Source organism: Astatotilapia calliptera, chromosome 23 (assembly GCF_900246225.1).
Source record: "Astatotilapia calliptera chromosome 23, fAstCal1.2, whole genome shotgun sequence".
In the NCBI taxonomy this organism is placed as follows: Eukaryota; Metazoa; Chordata; class Actinopteri; order Cichliformes; family Cichlidae; genus Astatotilapia; species Astatotilapia calliptera.
This window is the reverse complement of record NC_039323.1, coordinates 32032343-32052722: the sequence shown is the minus strand read 5'-3', so window position 1 is coordinate 32052722 and position 20380 is coordinate 32032343. Positions and strand designations below refer to the sequence as shown.

Sequence of the window (20380 nt, the reverse complement as noted above, 5' to 3'; positions counted from 1 at the left end):
TGATGACCGCTTGTTGCCCTCCCTCCCCTCGCTTCCCCTCCATTGTTTGAGGCTTTGGTGAAGGGATTGACAGACACCGCATGTATTGCTGGAACTGCCCATGATTTGGAATAATACTGATATAGGGTAAGCCTCATTGTAACTAATAAAATGTGTTTTAAGCTGTATAATGTATAACGGTCAACGCGGAAGGGATGCTGATTGTTTAAGCTCGCGGTTGTTGGCTAACGCGATATGAGCAACAGTGAAGCTGTCAGCCAGCCACAGGATGGTTAAGCTAGCTAACGTATTTACAGTTTTTTTGGTTGTTAGTTTTCTTGTTAGCCGATATGCAAAACATATGGGTTAACATGTGGGTTAACTTTAGTTCGCATTTATTTATATAAATCTCTTATAACCTTCTTACTAGCCTTTATTACAAAAGTATAACTAAAGAACGGAGTGAGTAAATTTTAGCTAATGGTCAGCTCAGCAAACAAAACAGACAGGTGTGCAATATCTTACGGTTCATTCGCTAGCTTAACTTTTTTTTTTCATGTGTCTGGATCCTCTGGAGAGTTCAGCCGATAAAGGTTCCAAGAAAAAGTACTTGATATCAGGAAAGCTTGGGCTAGCAAGAGAGTTTCATGTCTGCAGTGGCTGAACTAACTATCCCAGCAACTCCCTGTTAAATGCTATCAGCTGAATGAATGATGCCAAATTGAAGAATACCGTAGCTTTTTCATATTTATTTATGTGGTTAAACATTTTAATACTACTAATATTGTTATTATTATTATTATTATTATTATTATTATTAATATTAATAATAATAATTTGAATTATTATTATTAATAATAATAATAATAATTCAAATTCATGTAGCACCTTGTGTAACACATAATCCGTGGGGTTGTAGGGGAGGCAGTCTGTGCTGTTACTAAACAGCAAAACATTTCAAATTAAAGGTTATTTTCAAACTAAGTTCTGCTTAGTTAACGTGTTCATGGTGAATCATTAGATACTGAGTTTGTTTGGGGTCATAGTGAACTGGATTTATATGAGTTTATCGATGTTTTATGGTATTAAAAGAATCTGAACCTGATATAAGCAAAAAAAAAGTTTACATATATATCCATAACCTTTGTTCGAGAATGCACTGACAAGGCTATTTGTGGGGTCGTTGTTAAAATTTTTCTGCATTATTTTACACTGCTTGACTGCTTGCTGTGATTGTGGTGAGGTTTTTATGATCTTGCTCTGCTCCGTGTGGTGCAGACAGTGCTGATAACATCGCATCGTAAACAACGGATGTGGAGCCACTCAGTGAGATTTTTTTTTATAATACTCTCTAGATAATCCCAAGCATCTTTTAATGCATGTTGTTGTGGTTAAGATAATATTATCTTTTAACTGCGTATTGGATGACATACGTTTTGCCAGTATCAGCCAATGAGTATATCTGTCCAGATCTAGATTATAGTTGACAGTCAGATCAGATCAGATTAGTATTTTATGATGCTGTATGTGACTTGGTTTAATTCCTTTTGGCCAGTCATGACAAGGAATGCTGATGTTCCTGTGAGGGATTTCTGGTTATGCATCTAAAGCCCCTGGTGCAGTCAATCAAATGCGCTGCCTCCCCTGTGCACATGCCCTCCCTAGTTTGTCCGCTCTATCACGGGCTCAGTGCAGATGCTGTGATTAAAAAGCAAGGCCAATAACCGGTAAGGGAAAATGTCAAAAGAGATATCATTCTAAGCTAACTTCAACAAAGTCAGGTTGAGCATTGAGCTGAAGGTGTAGATCAGACATGAAGGGAGGTGACGCCTGCGAAAGGCTGATGTAAGCAGACAGTCCCTGTGGAAGAGCTCGGACAGACTCGTGCTATGTGTAGTGATGCGGTGATGAGTCTGTTTAAGTGTTACTTTCAGGGCTGCTTCCTTACTGCTGTGGATTTTACATCTTTATACCGTCGCCTCTCTTAAGTAGCAGTGGTCACAGTGAAGCCAGAGAGTGTTGTGTTTGTGTGTATGAGCCTAGCCAATGAACCACAAATTTCCATTTAATTTCTGAGTGCTTAGTCAGGAAGCTGTCTGCCTGTGACAGTCATGAAGTGACTCAGAGGCACTTGGACACCATCAGTCCTGGCATTTTAAATGGGAGAGAAAATAAGAAGCATTTGTTTGATAGAGATTCATATTAATGATTGACACATGCAATATTCTGTGCTTAAAATTGCTTCACGGCCTAATGTGATCATTTGAACCCTAGGATGAGTCAACTGGTCATTAATGGGTAGGTCCATTATATCTACCAGGTGTTTAGTGGTAAGCAGCAAGTTTAGGCTTGCATGCATCTCATCTCCTTTAATCTCCTCTATTATGGAGATGATTGTTTAAGTGTCACTGTTATGTAAGGAGTGTATGAATGTTGCCCAAGGATTCTGTCCTTCCACAGGCATGCTCTCTGATAAACACCCACATAGAGTTTGTGTGCATCTGCATGCACAGGCTGCTGATGCAAAAGGTACTCAGCCTATTCCTAGCATGTCTCTTTCACAGACTGTATATGAAAGATAGAAGAAACCCCTGGATCTGAAAAGTTAGGCAATGTGCAATTTCTTTAAACCTAGATTCTTTCTAATTGCTTGTCATGTTGAAAACTACTAAGATGTACTAACACCGATGTACTTTTACACATGATGATCACTTGACTGGACAGAAGTGCTGCTCAGTTCGTGGAAAGAGTTGTATAACATCTCCTTTGTCCACTGTAGAGGGCTAGAGTCCACAGAAATAACCCTGATGACGTCATAGTCATATTGTTAACAGAGATCCTGTGTTCACATTTTAGAGCTTGAATTTGTGTTCACCTTTTATATAACGTCTATATAAATCAAGCAAACTGGATCATGGGAAATGTAGTCTGGCAAACTGAAAAACTTTTGACTTTTTTATGTTTTTCATGACTCCAACAGCAGCCAGTTAATTGAGATTAAAGATGTGTGTAAGGAAATAAGAATATATCTAGAGGCACATGTCCCATCCCTTTAAGACATCACATCCTGTCTCATTCCTTCGGTTAGGGCTGTGCGATATGACCAAAATCTCATATCCCGATATAAGACATCTATCGTCCCAATTAGAGCTGGGCGATAGAACGATAATGATATGTATTGCGAAACAACTTTTTCTCGATAGAAAAATTAAACTATTGCGATAGGCCTCGCCGCTCTTGTCCTCTTAAAAAAAAACAGAACAGCCAATCCAAATTAAGTAGCGCAGAGCCAAACCAATCACAGCCGCAGCGTCACGTCACGTGACTTGTTACGTACAGCACAAGGAAATCCAATAAAGTGGTGCATGCTCAATCTCTGACTGGAAGCGCTAATTCGTCATTCGGCTTTTGTCAGACTAAAGTAACTGTTAAAACTGTTTGAAAAGCTAAGCTACACAACAAGGAGAGATTGAGAATTTCCTTTTAGTTCTCAGTTTATTTGATATTGACAAAAGTTAGTCAATTTTGTCTGTTCTTCTGTAAAACAAACTAAGATTTATTTTTAGAATTAAAATTTTGTTTCTAAGTGGAATTGACAATTTAGTAGCCTGTTTTGTTTGTTCTATTTTGAAACTTAAACGCTTTAGCGGCTGCCTTTTGTGTAGTTTGCAATATTTGCCTTTATTTATCTGAAAAAGTCTCATGTTCCTTAAGTACATCTACCCTGTTGAACTTATTATGGGAAATAAATATTTAAATCAAAACAAGCTGCTGATTATTTCACATTTTACTTGTGAGCAACGGCACATTTAAATCTTACAAATATATTTGGCTTATATCGTGATAGATATCGTTATTGCCTGAAATGAAAAAAACATATCGTGATATGAAAAAATCTCATATCGCCCAGCTCTAGTCCCGATAATGATATAAATCACAAAAATTTAACATTTTCTGTAAATTCTGTGAATCTCGGGCAGCTCGACTTGCGGGAAGTGTTTCCAGTTGCGCGTCATGTACCTGGAGTTGAGTGTTTTAACCGATGCATGAAACGACACATTTTTAGACATAAGTTGTAACGGCTGCCGTTTTCTTTGTGGGTATTTATTACACGGCGTGCTGCGGGGAAAAGCCTGTTCTAACGTTTGAGTCTGAGGTTTATTTTTTAGCACCTGGCGGCTCTTTTTTAATTCTCATCCGTAAATACTCTGCATACTCTTTCACGTGATTCAGTTTATTTTGAAAGGTCTCAACAGGATCTTGAGCTTTATTGTGAAAGGTTTATGTAGAAAATAAACAAGCGGACACGCGATGGTTTTACCCTCGTTGTTGCTAACGACAACGCATAAAAACAGGCTCTTGTCGTCGGTAGTGTGGTTATATTAAATATAAGAGAAAGAGAGAACTTTAAGAAATTTATATAGCCACTACAGTGACCATCAAAACGGTGAAAAAATATTGCCGTAAACAGTTTATTTTGCGACATCACGAAAGCAACGATAGCGTAAAATGAAACAATAGACGTTTTTATATCGTCGTCCGATATATATCGTTATATGGAACAGCCCTACCTTCGGTCATCCCTTTAAGCATTGGAAGAGTTCATACAGAGACAGGCAACAGGATGTGGGCTGGCTCAATGTCACCCCTCCCTAAAAACTGTATGTGGAGTTATTGTCACAACATTTCTTCAATCAAAATCTCAGAGCCTCACCTTTAGTTTGTTTAGTAGAAGTAGAAGAAATCTTTTAGCGTTAGCATTTTAACATTTATTTTAGATTTGTCCTTGCTTGAAAACGATATCTGTGGTTCAAAAATCAAACACTGTGGGTGGCTCTAAATGTTATAAAACAGGTGTGATGGAGAGCATAAGAAGGAAATGAGTCAGTCTGCTTTATTACCAGCTGCACACGTTACCTGGACATGAATATTGCCCCTCATTCAGCCTCTGTGGAGGTCACGTCTTTATCTGTGAGACCACTAACACTTCTCTCTTCTGTTTCAGGTAGCGGTGTGTATGGGCACACCGCCCTGTCAGCACAGGAACAGGATGTGATGTCATGCCAGTAGCAGCTCCTGTGTTCTGTCCAGCTTCTTCTTTTCACGAGTGGGAGAGCCTCCCCTCCTCACTCCCCCTTTCCAAAGACGGGATATGTTTGAAGTCAAACCCCGGGCGGTGGAGAAGAAAGAGTCGAGCACGGAGACAGGTGAGATGGTCTTCTGTATAAATATCATATATCAAAAGCTGCAGTACAGCCACCGATTTGCTTTGTGCACATTTTTAAATGCTGCTTTGTGAGTATCAGGTCTCCCTGAGGTACAGTATGTGGTGCCTTTAAGCCTGATGCTATAGTTAGCTCTGTTTGTCCTAGTAAACCACATATTTGTTCGAGTGGAAGGACATCGGCTTGTACAGTGCCTGAGCCAAGACAATATACACACACACACTGTTCATCAGCCCACACGCAAATCTCACTGGAGCTGCACAGCTTTGCCAAAATAAAAGCTTCCCTCTTCATTTATCAACTTAATGGAATGCCATTGTGCCATGATAATACCTCAGCCCACACACTTTTTGTCTGTTTTTGTGGCAAATAATTGATTTTTCAAGTGCTTTGTGGGGAATAAATAACTAAACAGCATAATCAGTATATCTGCACCATCTTAGAGAGCGGTTAGTGACATTGAACATCTCTCTAGTTCAAATCGGAGATCTATCTAGGGTTAAAGGGGAGCTGCAGTCCCAGTTGGTACAGTTGGAGTACATCCAACTCACTGGAAATCCACTGGAGAAGCAGTTAGTTGGTATCGAGAACTGCTACAAGGGCAGGCTGGCCAGTGAGCCAGGTGTTAGGGAAAACACAAGATGGGAAGGGCTGCTTGACTCCACACTGCCATCTGCTATTTGTTCTGCACGCACTGCCAGGAGTGCTGTGAACTTCTGCTGGCCCACCAATGGACTCATACTATTTCTAAATCAGCCTAAGCACCTTGTTGTGATAGAGCAGCTCTTTTGTTTGACTTTTTTATTGTTTAATTCTCAAAAAGTAAGGAATTCATCATATGCCTGCCATTATGGACAATTTTAGACTAGAAGATTTTCCATCCATCCACCTTCCATTTATCCAATTCAAGGGCCTGTGCTGCAGCCTGTCCCAGTTGTCATAGGAGACACAGAGACTTAGTCAACTATTATTGACTAGAAGATTAATAAAAAAACAAAAAACAAACAAACAACAACATTAAAAAAAACCCCAACAATAATGACAGTAATGGTTGCTCCACCAGCTGTTGGTGATGAGTTTTTTTGTCTGTCTTCCTCCAGACGAGGGGCTGGGCAGCAGCGGGAGGAATTATGGCTCCGGCTCACTGGGCTCCGGTTCGGTCGGCTCTGGCTCCGTGTACCTGTCAGACAGTCAGGACTGGGTGGTTTCCCCGAGCTGCTCCCCAGACGAAGGTCCCGGGAACAGCGCCATCTCCCCCATGCTGGCTGAGGAGACTTTCCGCTACATGAGTAAGTGTGTACATTTTGGTATATTTTTGCAAAGCTGCTTCCTTTTGCAGACGTCCTTTTGATTGGTTAAGCCTTGTACAACAGAACCGAGCAGATGGTGTGTGTGTGTGTATGTGTGAGTGCATTAGGCATGTGAGGGATTCTTTTTATGTGGCGCCGTTCAATTAAAGTCGCAGGGATTTAGTGTGGACATTATTTCGCACAGCGTTCGTCATTGTGTCTGTTTGTCTTTGCTTGTGTGACTGTGGCACTGTGTGTGTGGGTGTGTGTGTGTGTGTGTGTGAGAGAGAGAGAGAGAGAGAGAGAGAGAGAGAGAGAGAGAAAGATCCAGCACAGTTAAGTGCAGCGGAGTTCAAAACCAAAGCCAGAGTGAGTCACGGGACAGTAACAAGAGAGGCGGTGTGGATAGATAGAGAATGAAGACAAGAGAGCACAGAGAGGAGACACAACATGCCAGTGTTAAACATCCACAATGAGGAGGCGTACGATAAGTTTCCTGTGGAAGGTGAGCATGGGCTCAGTCCTCAGTACATGTCTGAAAGACAGAAAGAGAGAGAGAGAGACAGGCATCCAGCTTCAGTAAGCATGTCAGCAAGGTCAGGCAAAACGTGACAGCGTAGAGGGCAAAGTGTCTGTGTGTGTTACTAGAAAGGAAGTGGGCAAATCTGATGGTGTGTTTACATTTAAACAGGTTGCAGTATGCTGGAACGAGACAGGATAAACTTCCTGTTTTTCTCATAATTGCCAACGCTTTGTTTCCTGCGTTTGAAGATTATTTGATTTAACGTGAGCAGATCTTGATTGTTTCAGTTCACTGAATGTTTCGTCATTTCCTTTTATTAATGTTTGATCAAACCAACAATTTGAGCATTTCTCAAATAAATAGTAACTTAAAAAAAAACAAGTAATGAATGAAGTGTTTTAGTTGCACATGTGAGGAAATTGGACATTGGAGGAGTCTCAGTTTCATGGTGCTGTTTGCTCCACTTCTGCAAAGTTAAACACAGCCTATTAATAACATGTGCTGGGGCATGGCATGTTAAGATGTGTGAAAACACTTAGAGAGGTCTGATTTTGACATTCATACTTAGACTTTGCAGTTGACGCTGAAATATTTCAGTACTCCACTATGGTTATACGAGTATCAAGTATCCTGGTTTTAGTGTCATGTTGTGAAATTTGAAGAGTTTATACTGTAATTTAATGGCTGTTGAGGATCTTGTCATTTGGCTCGACGAGATGATGTCCCATCTCTTTTTCAAAGCCTGACAACAAGAGCTGGGAGTGTTTTTACGCTCCAGGATTTGAGTCGTAAAACTTTCTTGTCTGGGAAAAGACAAAGTTGTGAATAAAGGGTACTTATGCTCAATTCCAGTAGCTTTGCATGAGTTATTAACTCGAGTTATTAACCTGTGCATTTCTGCTGGCTCATGACGGAGCAAACATAGAGCGACCTAGAGTTGATTTGAAAGAGATAAGCTTTTTGAGTTTGATCCAGGTGTCATATTGGTGCGTCCATATGATTCTACCATTTATTCCTCACACTGCATTTTGAAGTTGAGTTTGTTGTATAATCACATGTTGAGTTTATTGATGCCAAAGGTTCAAGCAGCCATGACTCTGGAGATTCATGTTACTTAACAAGTAACACATTGACCACCCATTGGCCTGTTGTGTGTCTGTAGTTCATGAATTTATGTCAAAATGAAACAGAGGTTGGACTTTGCTGTTATGAAATTTATTGCGGCCAGAGTTCAGTTACTGCCTTGTATAAGTCAATACAACCCGCACTGCTTTCCCACCCTGCGATCAGCATGTGGTGTAAACAGTTTCATTTATTTATGCAGCATCTGATCATGATCAAGCCAGACTATGGACATACATAACCCATACAATGATGGCATGCTTTCAGCAGCAGGTAAAGGTATTAGTGTATGTTTTTGTCTGTGATTTTGTGTGTGTGGAACAGTAACTTGAGACATTATATGCATTATGTATGCACTGTAACTGTAACAAGGATAGCCGTGCTGGGCAGAGGTTATTTTTACCCGCTGGTTGTTGGAGTGCAGTGTCCAGATTCAGAGGTCATTGTAGGCTTCAGATTACTGGATGAATGCTCTCATCCATTTGAGCAGCTGCCTAGCTCAGCTTGTTACTTTTAATCCCTGCTGAAACTGTTTTATTACACTACATTTATTCAGAAAAAAAGATAGTGAGTCCGATGTGAATCTGTGCAACGCTGTGTCATAGTAAGCGATCGCTCTTTAGGTTAGATTATCGTTAACAGTACTTGGATTACACTTTGTTATTGTAGTTGTAGGTGTTTGTACAGTAAGCAGTAAACTGGGATTGCACAAAGAAGTTGTAATAAGGTTGTAAGTTTTTGATCAAACCAACAGAAGTAAATATTCTAAATGAGTGTTGGGGACACGCATCACTCTGTTAAAGGGCTTCTAGCTGAAACCAGATGGCTCATTGATTAGGGTTGCCACTTTTCTTTGAACAGGTGGAACGCTGAACTGTGCAGCGCTGGTGACACCCACTCAGGTGCTAAAAGCAGACCAGACTAATCGATGTGTAGATTCTCTGACTCTCAACAAACTAATGTCTCTACATGATGTTGGTTTATTGAAACTTTCATTTTTCTGCCAGTGTTTGTCTCTTTCCTTTTCCTTTCTTTTTCCATCTGTCTTAAAACTGGCTGGTTTACTTCTACACCATCTGAACTTTCCCCTCTTTTTCTCTCTCTGCATCTCTCTCACTAGCATATCTTGCTTTGGAACCTCCTTCTTATTCCCACCCAGGCTCTCAGAGCCTCTCCAAAGGTATCCTACTTTTCCTACTTGCCTGTTCTTCTCTGGAACTTCATTTAACTCAAGTGTGAGAGAGGGGCTTCTGTCAAAAGTGTGGCCACACACTTCTAGGATGTGATCTAGGATCCGTTCCTAGGCCACTGATTGGGAGCCCCTCTCCACTTTTTGCATGTAAACAATAAGACAAGAGACTTGCATAGTAAAGGTCTTCTGCTTCCAACTGTAGTACTGTACTGTGTACTGTAGTCAGCTTGTAGTACAGTTATTAATTTGTAAAGCTAGTGTTCTTTTTAAATTCAGACCACTAGCACGTGTTGCATAATTATTGCTCCAGCAATAATCATTTAGCAATTTAGTGGACATAATTTGGACCACGCGTCCATAATCAGATGCTAAAAAGTGTAAAGAATGGTGATGTTATGTGGCTATAATAGCCAAGTAGCTCCTAACGTTGCTTGTGGTCAGAATTCTTTATTATGTAGTAGACCATGCATGTTAAAGACGTGTCCAGTAATTGATTTTATTTTCATGTTTGTGTGGAGTTGCTTGGATGCACAGTGTGCATGCCAGAGTGTGGATTCTAGATTTTTTTTAGATGTGTGTAGGGATGGGTATCGTTTAGGTTTTATCCGATACCGGTGCCAAATCGGTACTTTTGAAACGGTGCCGGTGCTTAAACGGTGCTCGAACCGGTGCTTAAAGAATGGAGAACACAAAATTGGTCCAAAAACCTCTCATGTTCAGCTGGTTCACCAGGCCATCAGACTGCTGAACACGTCATAGACACCTCAGCTTCACTACTGGAACTTTAACATTATGCACTCCATACTGTACAGTAATGCCACTGTTTTGCACATGTCTCAACTCTGTATATTTTATATATTTTATTTATTGTTTACTCTATTTAATTTGTAAAATATGTGTACACACACACACACACACACACATAGGAAAATATTTACTATACACATCCAGAAATGCATATACTATTATATATTGTACATATATTTATTAGTTTCAGATGTAGCCATTCTTGTATTTTGCTTGTTTACATTATTGTATTTTGCACAACTCTGTTGCTTGTGAAGCTCGCACACAAGAATTTCACTCACATGTGCTGTACCAATGTACCTGCACATGTGATGTGACAATAAAAGTGATTTGATTTGATTTGGTTTTTGTAAAAAGATAACAATGTTAGCCTTTTCTGCAGCTATAGGGCATATATGGTATCACTCTTGGCTGGAAGCAGTGCTTAATCAATGGAAAAAACACAAACTTTGTCCAAAAACCGCTCATGTTTAGCTGTTTCCCTCTTTTTCTTTGGTCATTTTAGCCTTTTTGGCCAGGGTGAAGCGAGTATCTGCCATCAAACAAGAAGACAGCCGCATGTAGATATGATGATGTTTGCTAGTTCACCTTACATGCATTAATTTAATAACGTGGTTAGCCTACTCAACGTAAATTACTCACGCAGAGAAGAACGGCTGCTGCTGCCATCATCATCCGTCATCATTTCTGCTACACTGGCAGGGCTAGGGGCCAGGACTCTCCTCTTCGTGTTTTTTGGGTATGTTGCTAACTCCGGGTCCGATAACAGGCACCACACCGCAGTAGATGCGCTCGGTGTGAGGTCTTGCAGCAAGCTATCAAATACAGCGCATTTCTTGGTTTTTGGAGAAAAAAAAATCGCTATGCGTCGCCAGGTGTTTCATCGGATTTGAGGAGTTACCTCCTTTGTCAGTATCACAGTATCAGCTTAAAGCACTTGTTGCAGGCTGCTGAGTTTGCATCTTTTGCTGTGAAGTACAGCCAGACTTTTGACCGCTTCGCCTTGGACATTTTTAATCTGTAGCTCTGCATAAAAGAACGTACGTACCTGGCCCCGCCTACTATCCTCGGAAACGTAAAATGATTGGCTAGAAGTGTATCACAGCTCAGGAAAAAAAAGCACCGAAATAAAGCACCGAAATGTGCGCTGCTTTTCGGTCTGGTTACTACCGTTTATGTCAGAACCGGTGCCATCATGGCACCGGACACCGGTACCCATCCCTAGATGTGTGTGTGTGTGTGTTTTTGCTTGTTTGCTGCCTAAAAGTTAACGTTTTCCCTCTGGCCAGTCCTCAGTGCTGATCGAGTGGAACAGATGACCAAGACGTACAATGACATTGAAGTGGTCACACACCTTTTGGCTGAGGTAGGGCGTTGACCTCATTTGTGATAATTTTTTTCAGCTAAGAAAACAACAGCCAGTTAACTGATTAACCCTGGGTGCCTTGTGTTCTATTTGAACAGCGGGACAGAGATTTGGAGTTGGCAGCTCGGATTGGTCAGTCACTTCTACAGAGGAACCACCTGCTACAGGAGCGAAATGAGGCCTTAGAGGAGCAGATAGCACAGTCTGTAGATCAGGTAACTGTTTTTATTCACTTTAAAATGTGTAAATAATGTTTTGTGCTACATAAAGAGAGGGTGATAGTATGATCAATTTAAATTAGGGGTGAGGGAACTCCAGGCCTCAAGAGCATGGTGTCCTGCAGGTTTCAGATGTGTCCTTGATCCAGCACAGCTGATTTAAAGGCTAAATTACCTCCTCAACATGTCTGCATGATCTAGTGATATTGTTGTAATAGGTTTTTAAAAGAGAAATAGAATAAAGCATTTAGACATTTGAATAATAAAAAGGGGCTCTAAAATAGATCCCTGTGGTACACCTTTTCCTAATAGTTAGTTAGCTAGTTAATAGTTGCGGTAGATGCCTGCCCCTCCCTGAGCGTGGTTCTGACAGAGGTTTCTTCCTCTTAAAACGGAGTTTTTCCTTTCCACTTTTGCCAAGTGCTTTCTTATAGGGGTCTTCTGATTGTTGCGGTTTCTCTGTATTGCTGTAGGGTGTTTACCGAACTATATAAAGCGGCTCGAGGTGACTGTTGCTGTGATTTAGAACTATATAAATAAAATTGAATTGAATTGAATATCTCATGGACCAAAAAATGCTTGATATACATTAATAATGTACTATTTTTTAAATGCATCTGCAGCCAAAATAACATACCATTTTATTTCAATAAAATGGTATTTCTGCCACAAGTCATGCATGTTTGCTGTATACATACAAATATTCCATTCACTTTCCAGCTTTAAACTAAACTTCAACCAAAAAAATTGAAAGTTAGATTTTTGTATCTCTAGAAAAAGAGAGCTTTAAAATGTTAAAATCCTGTAAACACCAATCACTTTTCCTAAACTGTCCACATTGGTCAGGTTCATCAGCTGCAACATGAGCTCAGTAAGAAGGATGAATTGCTGCGGATGGTGGCCAGCGCCTCTGAGGAGAGCGAGACCGATTCCAGCGTGTCGACCCCACTGCGGCAACCTCACCTGCCGGGGGGAACCGCCGCTGCTGCACTTAGTCAGCTGGAGTCCCTGCAGAGCAAGCTGCAGGACCTAGAGGAAGAAAATCTGGCACTGAGAACCGAGGTATGTCGTTCTTTGGGAAGCAAATTGATCAGAAGCAGATGTTGAAGTATAATCTCTGCTGCAAACTGAGCTTTTTTGACTTATCCAGGCTTGTCAACTCAAAAGAGACACCATCACCTATGAGGAGAAGGAGCAGCAGCTAGTGAGCGACTGTGTCAAAGAGCTCCGTGAGTTTTTCTTGAAGTTTGCAAACTTATGTTCAAAAGGAACTTTTACAGATCAGGCATCTGAATTTAATCTTTGGTGTGTTTGTGTATATCACACGTGGGGTCAGGCGAGTCCAACAGCCAGATGGTTTCGTTGACTGAAGATCTATCTCAGAAGAACGAGGAGCTGCTCAGACACCAGGAGGAAATCGCTCAGCTGCTTTCCCAAATAGTCGAGCTGCAACACAGAGTGAAGGAGGTGGGCAAGCTTAACTGCTAGCACTGATTACCTACTGTAGATGCTGGCACAGTGTGTGAACGCTCTTGGTGTGATGCTGTTTATCTCCAGCTGGCTCTGGAGAAAGAGGAGCTCAGGATCCACCTGCAGGCCTCCAAAGATGCTCAGAGACAGCTCACAGCAGAGGTACAGTCTCATACGAGTGTTCAAGTTCCTTTTTAGAGCAAGACCAGTTTAATTATTCTACAAAGATGCAAATGTGATCATATAATGTAGGTTTGTAGCTTTTATGTCAAGCCTTTGTAAGAAACCACACTTATGGTTTGTGTTGGAGCCGGTTTACAGCAATTTAGAGCTTTAACGTTGTCAAATCTGTCAGTCTGATCTGATTTTCATTCCTAACATCATTCCTAATACAAGGGAAAATGATGTGTTTCCCTAAAAACTGTGTCCTAAAAGCATAAACAGTAAATTTAGGTCAGAGTATTGAGAAGTATCACAAACTAACCACCTCCTATTCCCAGTTTTATTTTACTTTTTTAAATAAATTCATATAAATATACAAACTTGTGAGTAATTTTGCCCGATTATTTGCACGTGTCTGCTGCAGCTCAACGAGCTGGCCGAGAGGAATGCTGAGTGTGTAGAGATGCTCCATGAGTCGCAGGAGGAGATCAAAGAGCTGCGCAGTAAAAACAGCCCCTCAGCTGGGATGCGCCGGCACCTTCCCTACGGCCTCTACCCCATGGTGAGAGAAACGCACCCTTGAACTTTTATTTGGAGCACACAGAGGAAGATACAGTCCCTGGCACATGTGTTCACAAGGAATCATACAGCTGCTATTAACCCTTTAACACCCAGTGTGTTGTATTTGCTACATAAAGTTTTTTGTGACTTTTTGAGTTCTACAACATCGGTGAGATTTTTATTTTACCCTTGAAAAACCTAAATAAACTGCACAACACATTTCATATTTCAGGCTTTAAGGGTTTAAGGAGGTAACCGTATCTGGCTTTAGACATATTCTTTAAAGTTTTTGTTGAGTATAATGTGGGAGTCTGTAGGATATTGGTAAATGTAAATGGTAAATGGCCTGTGTTTGTAAAGCGCTTTACTTAGTCCCTATGGACCCCAAAGCGCTTTACACTACATTCAGTCATCCACACATTCACACACACATTCACACACTGGTGATGGCAAGCTACACTGTAGCCACAGCTGCCCTGGGGCGTGCTGATATTGGCTTGCTTTTGGGAGCCAGCCTGAAGTGGCCACTTGAGGAGCTGCAGTTTTTGGCCTGTGTGCATTTATTTTTTAGGCTTGGATGAATTAAACTGAACAGTGACTGTAAATATTACTTTTGTTGAATCCACAGCATACTTTTAATCCTCCGTATGTGTCCTGTTTTTACAGGAATCCTTGGCAGCAGAGATTGAGGGAACTATGAGGAAGGAGCTGAGTATAGAGGAGGAGACCGCCTTTCAGGACCAAAGGTTAAAAGCTGCAGAATGTGTTTGCTGCTGAGGATGACAGCTGGTGTTGGAGAACTCGTACTTTTTTCCAGACTTTTCATGGGTTTGAAAAGTTTAGGTGTCTGCATTATATTTTAGGTCTAGTCTCTGACCTTTCACCTCATTTTCCTATAGAATTTCCCAGAAGCGAGTCTTCCAAACAGTCCGCTCCGTTAATGCCTCAGTACTACGATCAGCTTCAGCAAACCCACCAATCCCTGGCTCCGGACAGAGCTCTCTGGTGATGACAGCGCAGCCGTTTCAGTCCACACAGGGGTAAGTTTCAAAGAGCATTTTCTGTTTTGGAAGAGATTTATGCTCGATTTCAGGTCATAACATGCATGTTTTGCAGGGAGGAGGGCCGAGTGGGCCAGCCTGGTTGTCCGGGAGGAAACGACCTCACTAGAGCACTCCACCGCCTGTCATTGCGCCGTCAGAACTTCCTGTCCGAGCGACAGTTCTTCCAGGCGGAGCGGGAAAAGAAGGTGCAGGCCCTGGCGGAGGTGGAAGGAGAAGGCAGTTGCTGCAGCTCACCAATGGGCAGTGCAGTCTCGTCTTTCTCCAACCTGTCGGATCTCTCCATTGCCTCCACTGTTTTTAAGACTTTCCTGCCTGAGAAGCTCCAGATTGTCAAACCCATGGAAGGTAATGTTTGCTTTGTTAACACCTCGAAGGTTATCGTTTACTACAAGGTGATGTAATCCAATTAAAGAAACCTCCAGCAGAACCAGGCTCAGGGAGAGGTGGCCATCTGCTGGGGTTGGTTGGGGTGAGGGGAGGAAGACAGGACAAGGACATGCAGTGGAAGAGAGCCAGAGATTATTAATAACTAATAATTAAATGCAGAGTATGCAGTAACACATGCTGACATTTCTTTCTCAGGCTCGCTGACACTGCACCACTGGCAGCAGCTGGCCAAACCTCACCTGGGAACCATCCTGGACCCACACCCTGGAGTAGTGACTAAAGGTTTTCGTCCATTGGCTCAGGACGCTGTGTACCACCTGTCTGACATGGAGGAGGATGAAGAAGATGAAGAAAACAGAAGGAATGGTATCCTGGAGAAAGGAGCAGCAGAGCGGAGTAAGGAGGAGGAAGATGAGGAGGAGGAAGGCGGAATCACCTTTAACGTGCGCTGCTCATCTACACCCGAGGAGAAAAAGGACAGAAAGCATGCGGTATCATCTGTCCCAGTGCCACCTCTCTCCACTGGGAGTCCAGCTGCTTCCTCCTCCATCAGGTTAGACATCTGCCCTACACCCCTTCATGCCACAGAGAAACCCGGCCAATCGCCTCAGCCCATTCCAGGAGCCTCTGGAGCAGGACTCCAATCACAAAGCCAAACCTTGACATCGACAGCAGTATCTTCCTCTGGTAAAAATCACTTTTTGTAGCTTGTTATTGCTCATCATTTCCAAGGTGCGCGTGTTTGGTTTTCTGAAGTTTTCTTGTTTGTTCAGTCCAAAACCCAGGGAAGTGTCAGAGCTCCACCTTTTCCACCTACACCTTCACTACCTGCCGCATTCTGCACCCGTGTGACATCACACAGGTCACCCCAAGGTGAGTCCTCTTCAAGAAAATAAGCATCCCATAAACACTGTTATTGTTCTAACACAGACTCTCCTTTTCTTGCTTTCAGTTCTCAGTCATCCCACATGGCGAACACGCCTAGCTCCATGAGGACGGGTCCCAGCACCCCTGTGACTCCCTGCAGACTCAGTCTGGGTGACTCTTTCCCCCCTCGACGTCTGCCTGCACCCCCCAGTGGCCTGACCAAGCTGGTCCTAGAGAGGGGTATTTCTGCACAAGTCTCCAACCCTCCTCCAACCCCGAGACCCGCCCCCTGGCAGCCCCTTTTCCAGCTTCTGCCAAGCACGCCCCCCAACTCCCCCTCCCACTCTCCTGCCCCTTCCCCAGTGCCTACAGAGCCCCGCCAACACCCAGCTGACAATTTCCTGGCCTCGCGGCCCGCAGAGCTTTTTCTCCAAGACGTTTATGGGTTAAACCTGGGCCGCGCTCCGCATCCTGACCTACCAAGCCCATCCCAAGAAACCCCAGCCCTCATCTCATCCGCCAAATCAGGCAGATCCAGGCCCGACCCGGCCAGTGTTGGTTTGGTGGAGAAGCTCCGGCAGCTGGGATTCACTAAGGTGTTGCATGGTTCTGAGTCTGATGCTTCAATGCCACGCCAGGATTCTGCCACATTTGTGTCAGCAGGTGGAGGGAGCCTTTTAGATGGCCTGAGGCGCAACCAGAGCCTCCCGGCTATGATTGGTGCCCGAGCTGGAAAGTCAGCCGGTCACTCAGCTCCTCCTCCTCACCCCAGGACCCTGGCTATCCCCCCACCTCCATGGGGGAACCTAAAAGAAAGACGGCGGCATCTTGCCTCTATCTCCTACCCAAGTTCGGCCAACCGTTGAACTTAACAGAACATCAGTCCCCTCCTTTATTCCTCCACCACATCTCTCCTCCTTTCTGCCTTTGGAGAGAGAAGTCAGGGCAGCGGTGGGCAGAACAATCCGTCCTTTTTTGGAACTTAATTTTAAAGCACAATTTAATGATACTGACTGTTTTAGCCACCCTGCATTTTCTGTGTATGTGGATGTCTGCCATGCTGATAGTTAAAAAGGCCTTAGCTTGCCTCTGAGTGGGTCATCCTCTTCTCAGTCTTATATTAAATAGACTCAGTAGTTCTCCAGTGAGGCTCTAGATGTTAGGCATGGGTAGAGGAGGGCAAGAAAGGAAAATGTAAGTGTACGAAGGTTTGTGGAAGTTGATTAGAGAAAAGTAAAGGAAGAAGTGAAAGAAGGGCGAAAAGGGTGTCAGTATGTTTATGTCAGAAGACGGGGTTTCCGCCATATCAGTTAACATAGGGGGTTCAAGTAGCCCAGGCTGGAAAGCAGGCATTTTTCTCTCACAATTGTCATTAAAAAAATGTTCAGAAAATCTATATTGTTGTAATAAATGTATAACTGTACAAACTTGGTAATTGATAAGTTTTGGTTAACGACCCATTAGCATACACTAGAAGAATGCTATGGGCAAAATTAGCTTTACTGTAAAAAAACAAAACAAAAAGTCATAAATTTGTTCAGTTCGATTCAGTTTGTACATATTAACAATATTGTGTGCAAAAGTTTAAACATACATGTGTAGGGCTGCCACGATTTGTCGACTAGTCACGATTACGTCGACTATTAAAATCGTCGACTACTAATTTATTAGTCGACGCATCGTTTGAAGCTTTGTAAGATCACAAAAGACGCAGGAATGAGTAGTAGGATTTAAGAGTGTAATAACGGACTGAAACAGAAGATGGCAGCACTGCATGTACAAGGATGCCAGCTGCCGTTAAACCCCGAAGAAGAAGCTGTGTCCCATAATTCATAGTGCGGCCCAGCGCACTTGTCAACAATGGCGACAGCTAGTTAGTTTTAATATTACTCTTATTATTTCTGGGTCACAAAATAAAGTTTAACATATTTTGAGGCGAGAATGTAGCTGTGTAAACCTCAAATATCTGCTCAGTTTATTAAGACACCACATACTTTCAAAAGTGCTCCGACGTTTTTGGAGACGTCTGTTACCCACCAGCTCGATAGCTAGCCGGGGGCAAGGCTCACTAGAGCCCGTGAGAACACCGGACTCCCGGCAAATCGTTTTCAAACCCACCGCTGTCTTTCGCTACTCAGGTTAAACATATACAAGTCACTTAGATAACTTAAAAATGTTATTGTTTGGCTTTTTTTAGTATTTTATTTGTTCCTGAGTAAATCGGTTTGGCTGAGATTAAAGTTTTTACACAGCTGAATAAACATCAGGCAGACAGCTGATTATCAGAAGTGTGAGATGCTCGAGAATATTCTCCGGTGTCCTGTTATATTTTAGAAAGCAAGGAGTTTATTAAACTCCACCGAAACAATCTGCAAATTTCATTAAAATTTAATAAACTATCATCTTGTCTTTATTTTTAGTTAGCACGTACTTTAAACACTCCAAGCTATAAGCTAATGATAGTTATATAAGAGCAGATGCATGCTGGTGCAATAAGCTGTACGTTTTACGTCCAATGGATGACGATCTGATTAGTCGACTAATCGCAAAAATAATCGGTGACTAGTCGACTATCAAAATAATCGTTTGTGGCAGCCCTATACATGTGCATAATTTTGACTACAAACAATTATTTTGGCATTACCTGCATTCATTCCTATTCATTAAGGACTGTGCCATGAGCGCCCCCTGCTGCAGCCGTAGTTGAATTGCAAGCACTTTGTGTACAGTAGGATTAAAAGGAAACACACCGTTTCCCATTGACCAGCTGTGACACACCTGTGCACACAACAGGTAACGAGAGACTGTAGAGTTTATTTTTGGCTTTCCAGCTTTTAAAAGCGAGAGCACCAATCATGCTAAACATCATTTGCATACAGTAAAAAAGCCTAGCAGTTCTGTTATTAGTGGACATAAGTGGATGGATACCAACTAGAAAGCAAAACTATTCAATTTGAACAACTTTTTTCGGGCTGGTCTTATGTGTGTAAAGTGGTTAACAGTAACAGTAGGCTAATGACGTATTAGCTAAATTAATATATGGAGCTGTTGTGTAAAAACAAAAATATCTGGTGTTTAAGGAGCTTGTAATACACTGGCAGAAACCCTAAAACATGAAAGAAGAAGAAAATAAGGGAGAGGGGGTAGGGGGGCTTCTGGGGTCTTGCTGTTTTAAGGGCTTCTCAGTTATAGAACAATATCCTGCTAGCTCATAGCGTAGCAGTTGCTTTCTTCATACATACAGGTAGGAGGACAAGCTTGGAGACTTCAACCACTCGCTGGTTTAGCAGCTGAACATGCCAGTATTATTGTAACAGTTTTACAGTGTTGCACGGATGTCCAGTGACCGTCCATGCACCATGCCCAACGCCTGCATGAACACCACCTTGTCTGCTGGTCCCAGCATGCACCTGTTGGCAGACAGTTAGGATGAAGGCAAAGACAAAACCAAATGGGACATCAGGCAAAAAAACAAATAGGGTGAAAGTTTTCCTTCAGGTCTTTGTGTTTTGCGTGTGCGTGCGTGTTTATGTTTGTGTGTTTTTAATGGTATGAGGCCGTATGTGGAAACTAGCACTGCTCTAGTTTGAGTTCCTTTTTTAAGCTGTATTTGGACATGAGTTGCACTTAGTGGGATTAAGAGGTTTAAGGGTCACTGCTTGCTTTGACAATAGCTGTTCAGGTTTGGGCTGTAAAGAGGGAATAAAAACACTCACTTATTATTTTAGCTGTTAACCTAATTCAGATTTGATCAAGATTTGATCAAAATATGTTTCTCCTTTATCTCATGGATGTATACAGTTTGTGTATCGGCCAGCAGGTGGTAGTGTTCTGTAGGAAAACATCTGACATCATTCTGTACATGTGACAGGCTATAGCATTAAAAATAAGGAAACTTAGAGCTTTGTGCTTTATCCCTGTGACCCTTCAGTGCTATTGTTCCCAACCAGACCTTGCCCCGCCCCCCCATCTCCAGTAACTGCACTTTTAGTTTTTTGTGTTTAACCTTTATTTTATTGATGAAAGAGTTTGATCTACATAAATAAGAGACATTTAGCATAATTGTGAATGTTGTAACAATATCAGCTAACATCTTTCCATAAAAATTTGGATAAGTAGCATTTTGTTGTGCTTTTCACATGAAGGGA

General features: G+C 42.2%; 1 protein-coding gene across 5 annotated transcripts; it reads left to right on the top strand.

Moving 5' to 3' along the window:
• Positions 1 to 3: 3 nt before the first annotated feature.
• On the top strand, positions 4 to 17628 carry trak2 (trafficking protein, kinesin binding 2). Of its 5 annotated transcripts, XM_026158546.1 has the most exons (17): positions 4 to 126; positions 4985 to 5186; positions 6305 to 6493; positions 9259 to 9318; positions 11427 to 11503; positions 11602 to 11718; positions 12568 to 12783; positions 12872 to 12950; positions 13058 to 13188; positions 13279 to 13353; positions 13778 to 13915; positions 14581 to 14660; positions 14814 to 14954; positions 15031 to 15323; positions 15561 to 16052; positions 16139 to 16238; positions 16318 to 17628. In XM_026158546.1, exons 2-17 carry the CDS (start codon positions 5132 to 5134, stop codon positions 17096 to 17098), a joined length of 3024 nt encoding a protein of 1007 aa, XP_026014331.1. In that variant the 5' UTR covers positions 4 to 126; positions 4985 to 5131; the 3' UTR covers positions 17099 to 17628. The 5 variants fall into 5 exon arrangements, with proteins under 5 accessions (XP_026014331.1, XP_026014332.1, XP_026014333.1 ...); XM_026158547.1 differs by lacking the exons at positions 4 to 126; positions 4985 to 5186; positions 6305 to 6493 and adding an exon at positions 6781 to 6998; XM_026158550.1 differs by lacking the exons at positions 4 to 126; positions 4985 to 5186; positions 6305 to 6493 and adding an exon at positions 9022 to 9040.
• Positions 17629 to 20380: the final 2752 nt, after the last annotated feature.

What these genes read in the sequence shown, in the direction of transcription:
- trak2 (XM_026158546.1), top strand. Translation starts at nt 5,132, where the DNA reads ATGTTTGAAGTCAAACCCCGGGCGGTGGAGAAGAAAGAGTCGAGCACG. An exon ending in CTCTCAGAGCCTCTCCAAAG is followed by an intron (nt 9,319 to 11,426) that starts GTATCCTACTTT and finishes CCCTCTGGCCAG; the next exon opens with TCCTCAGTGCTGATCGAGTG. An exon ending in CGACTGTGTCAAAGAGCTCC is followed by an intron (nt 12,951 to 13,057) that starts GTGAGTTTTTCT and finishes ACGTGGGGTCAG; the next exon opens with GCGAGTCCAACAGCCAGATG.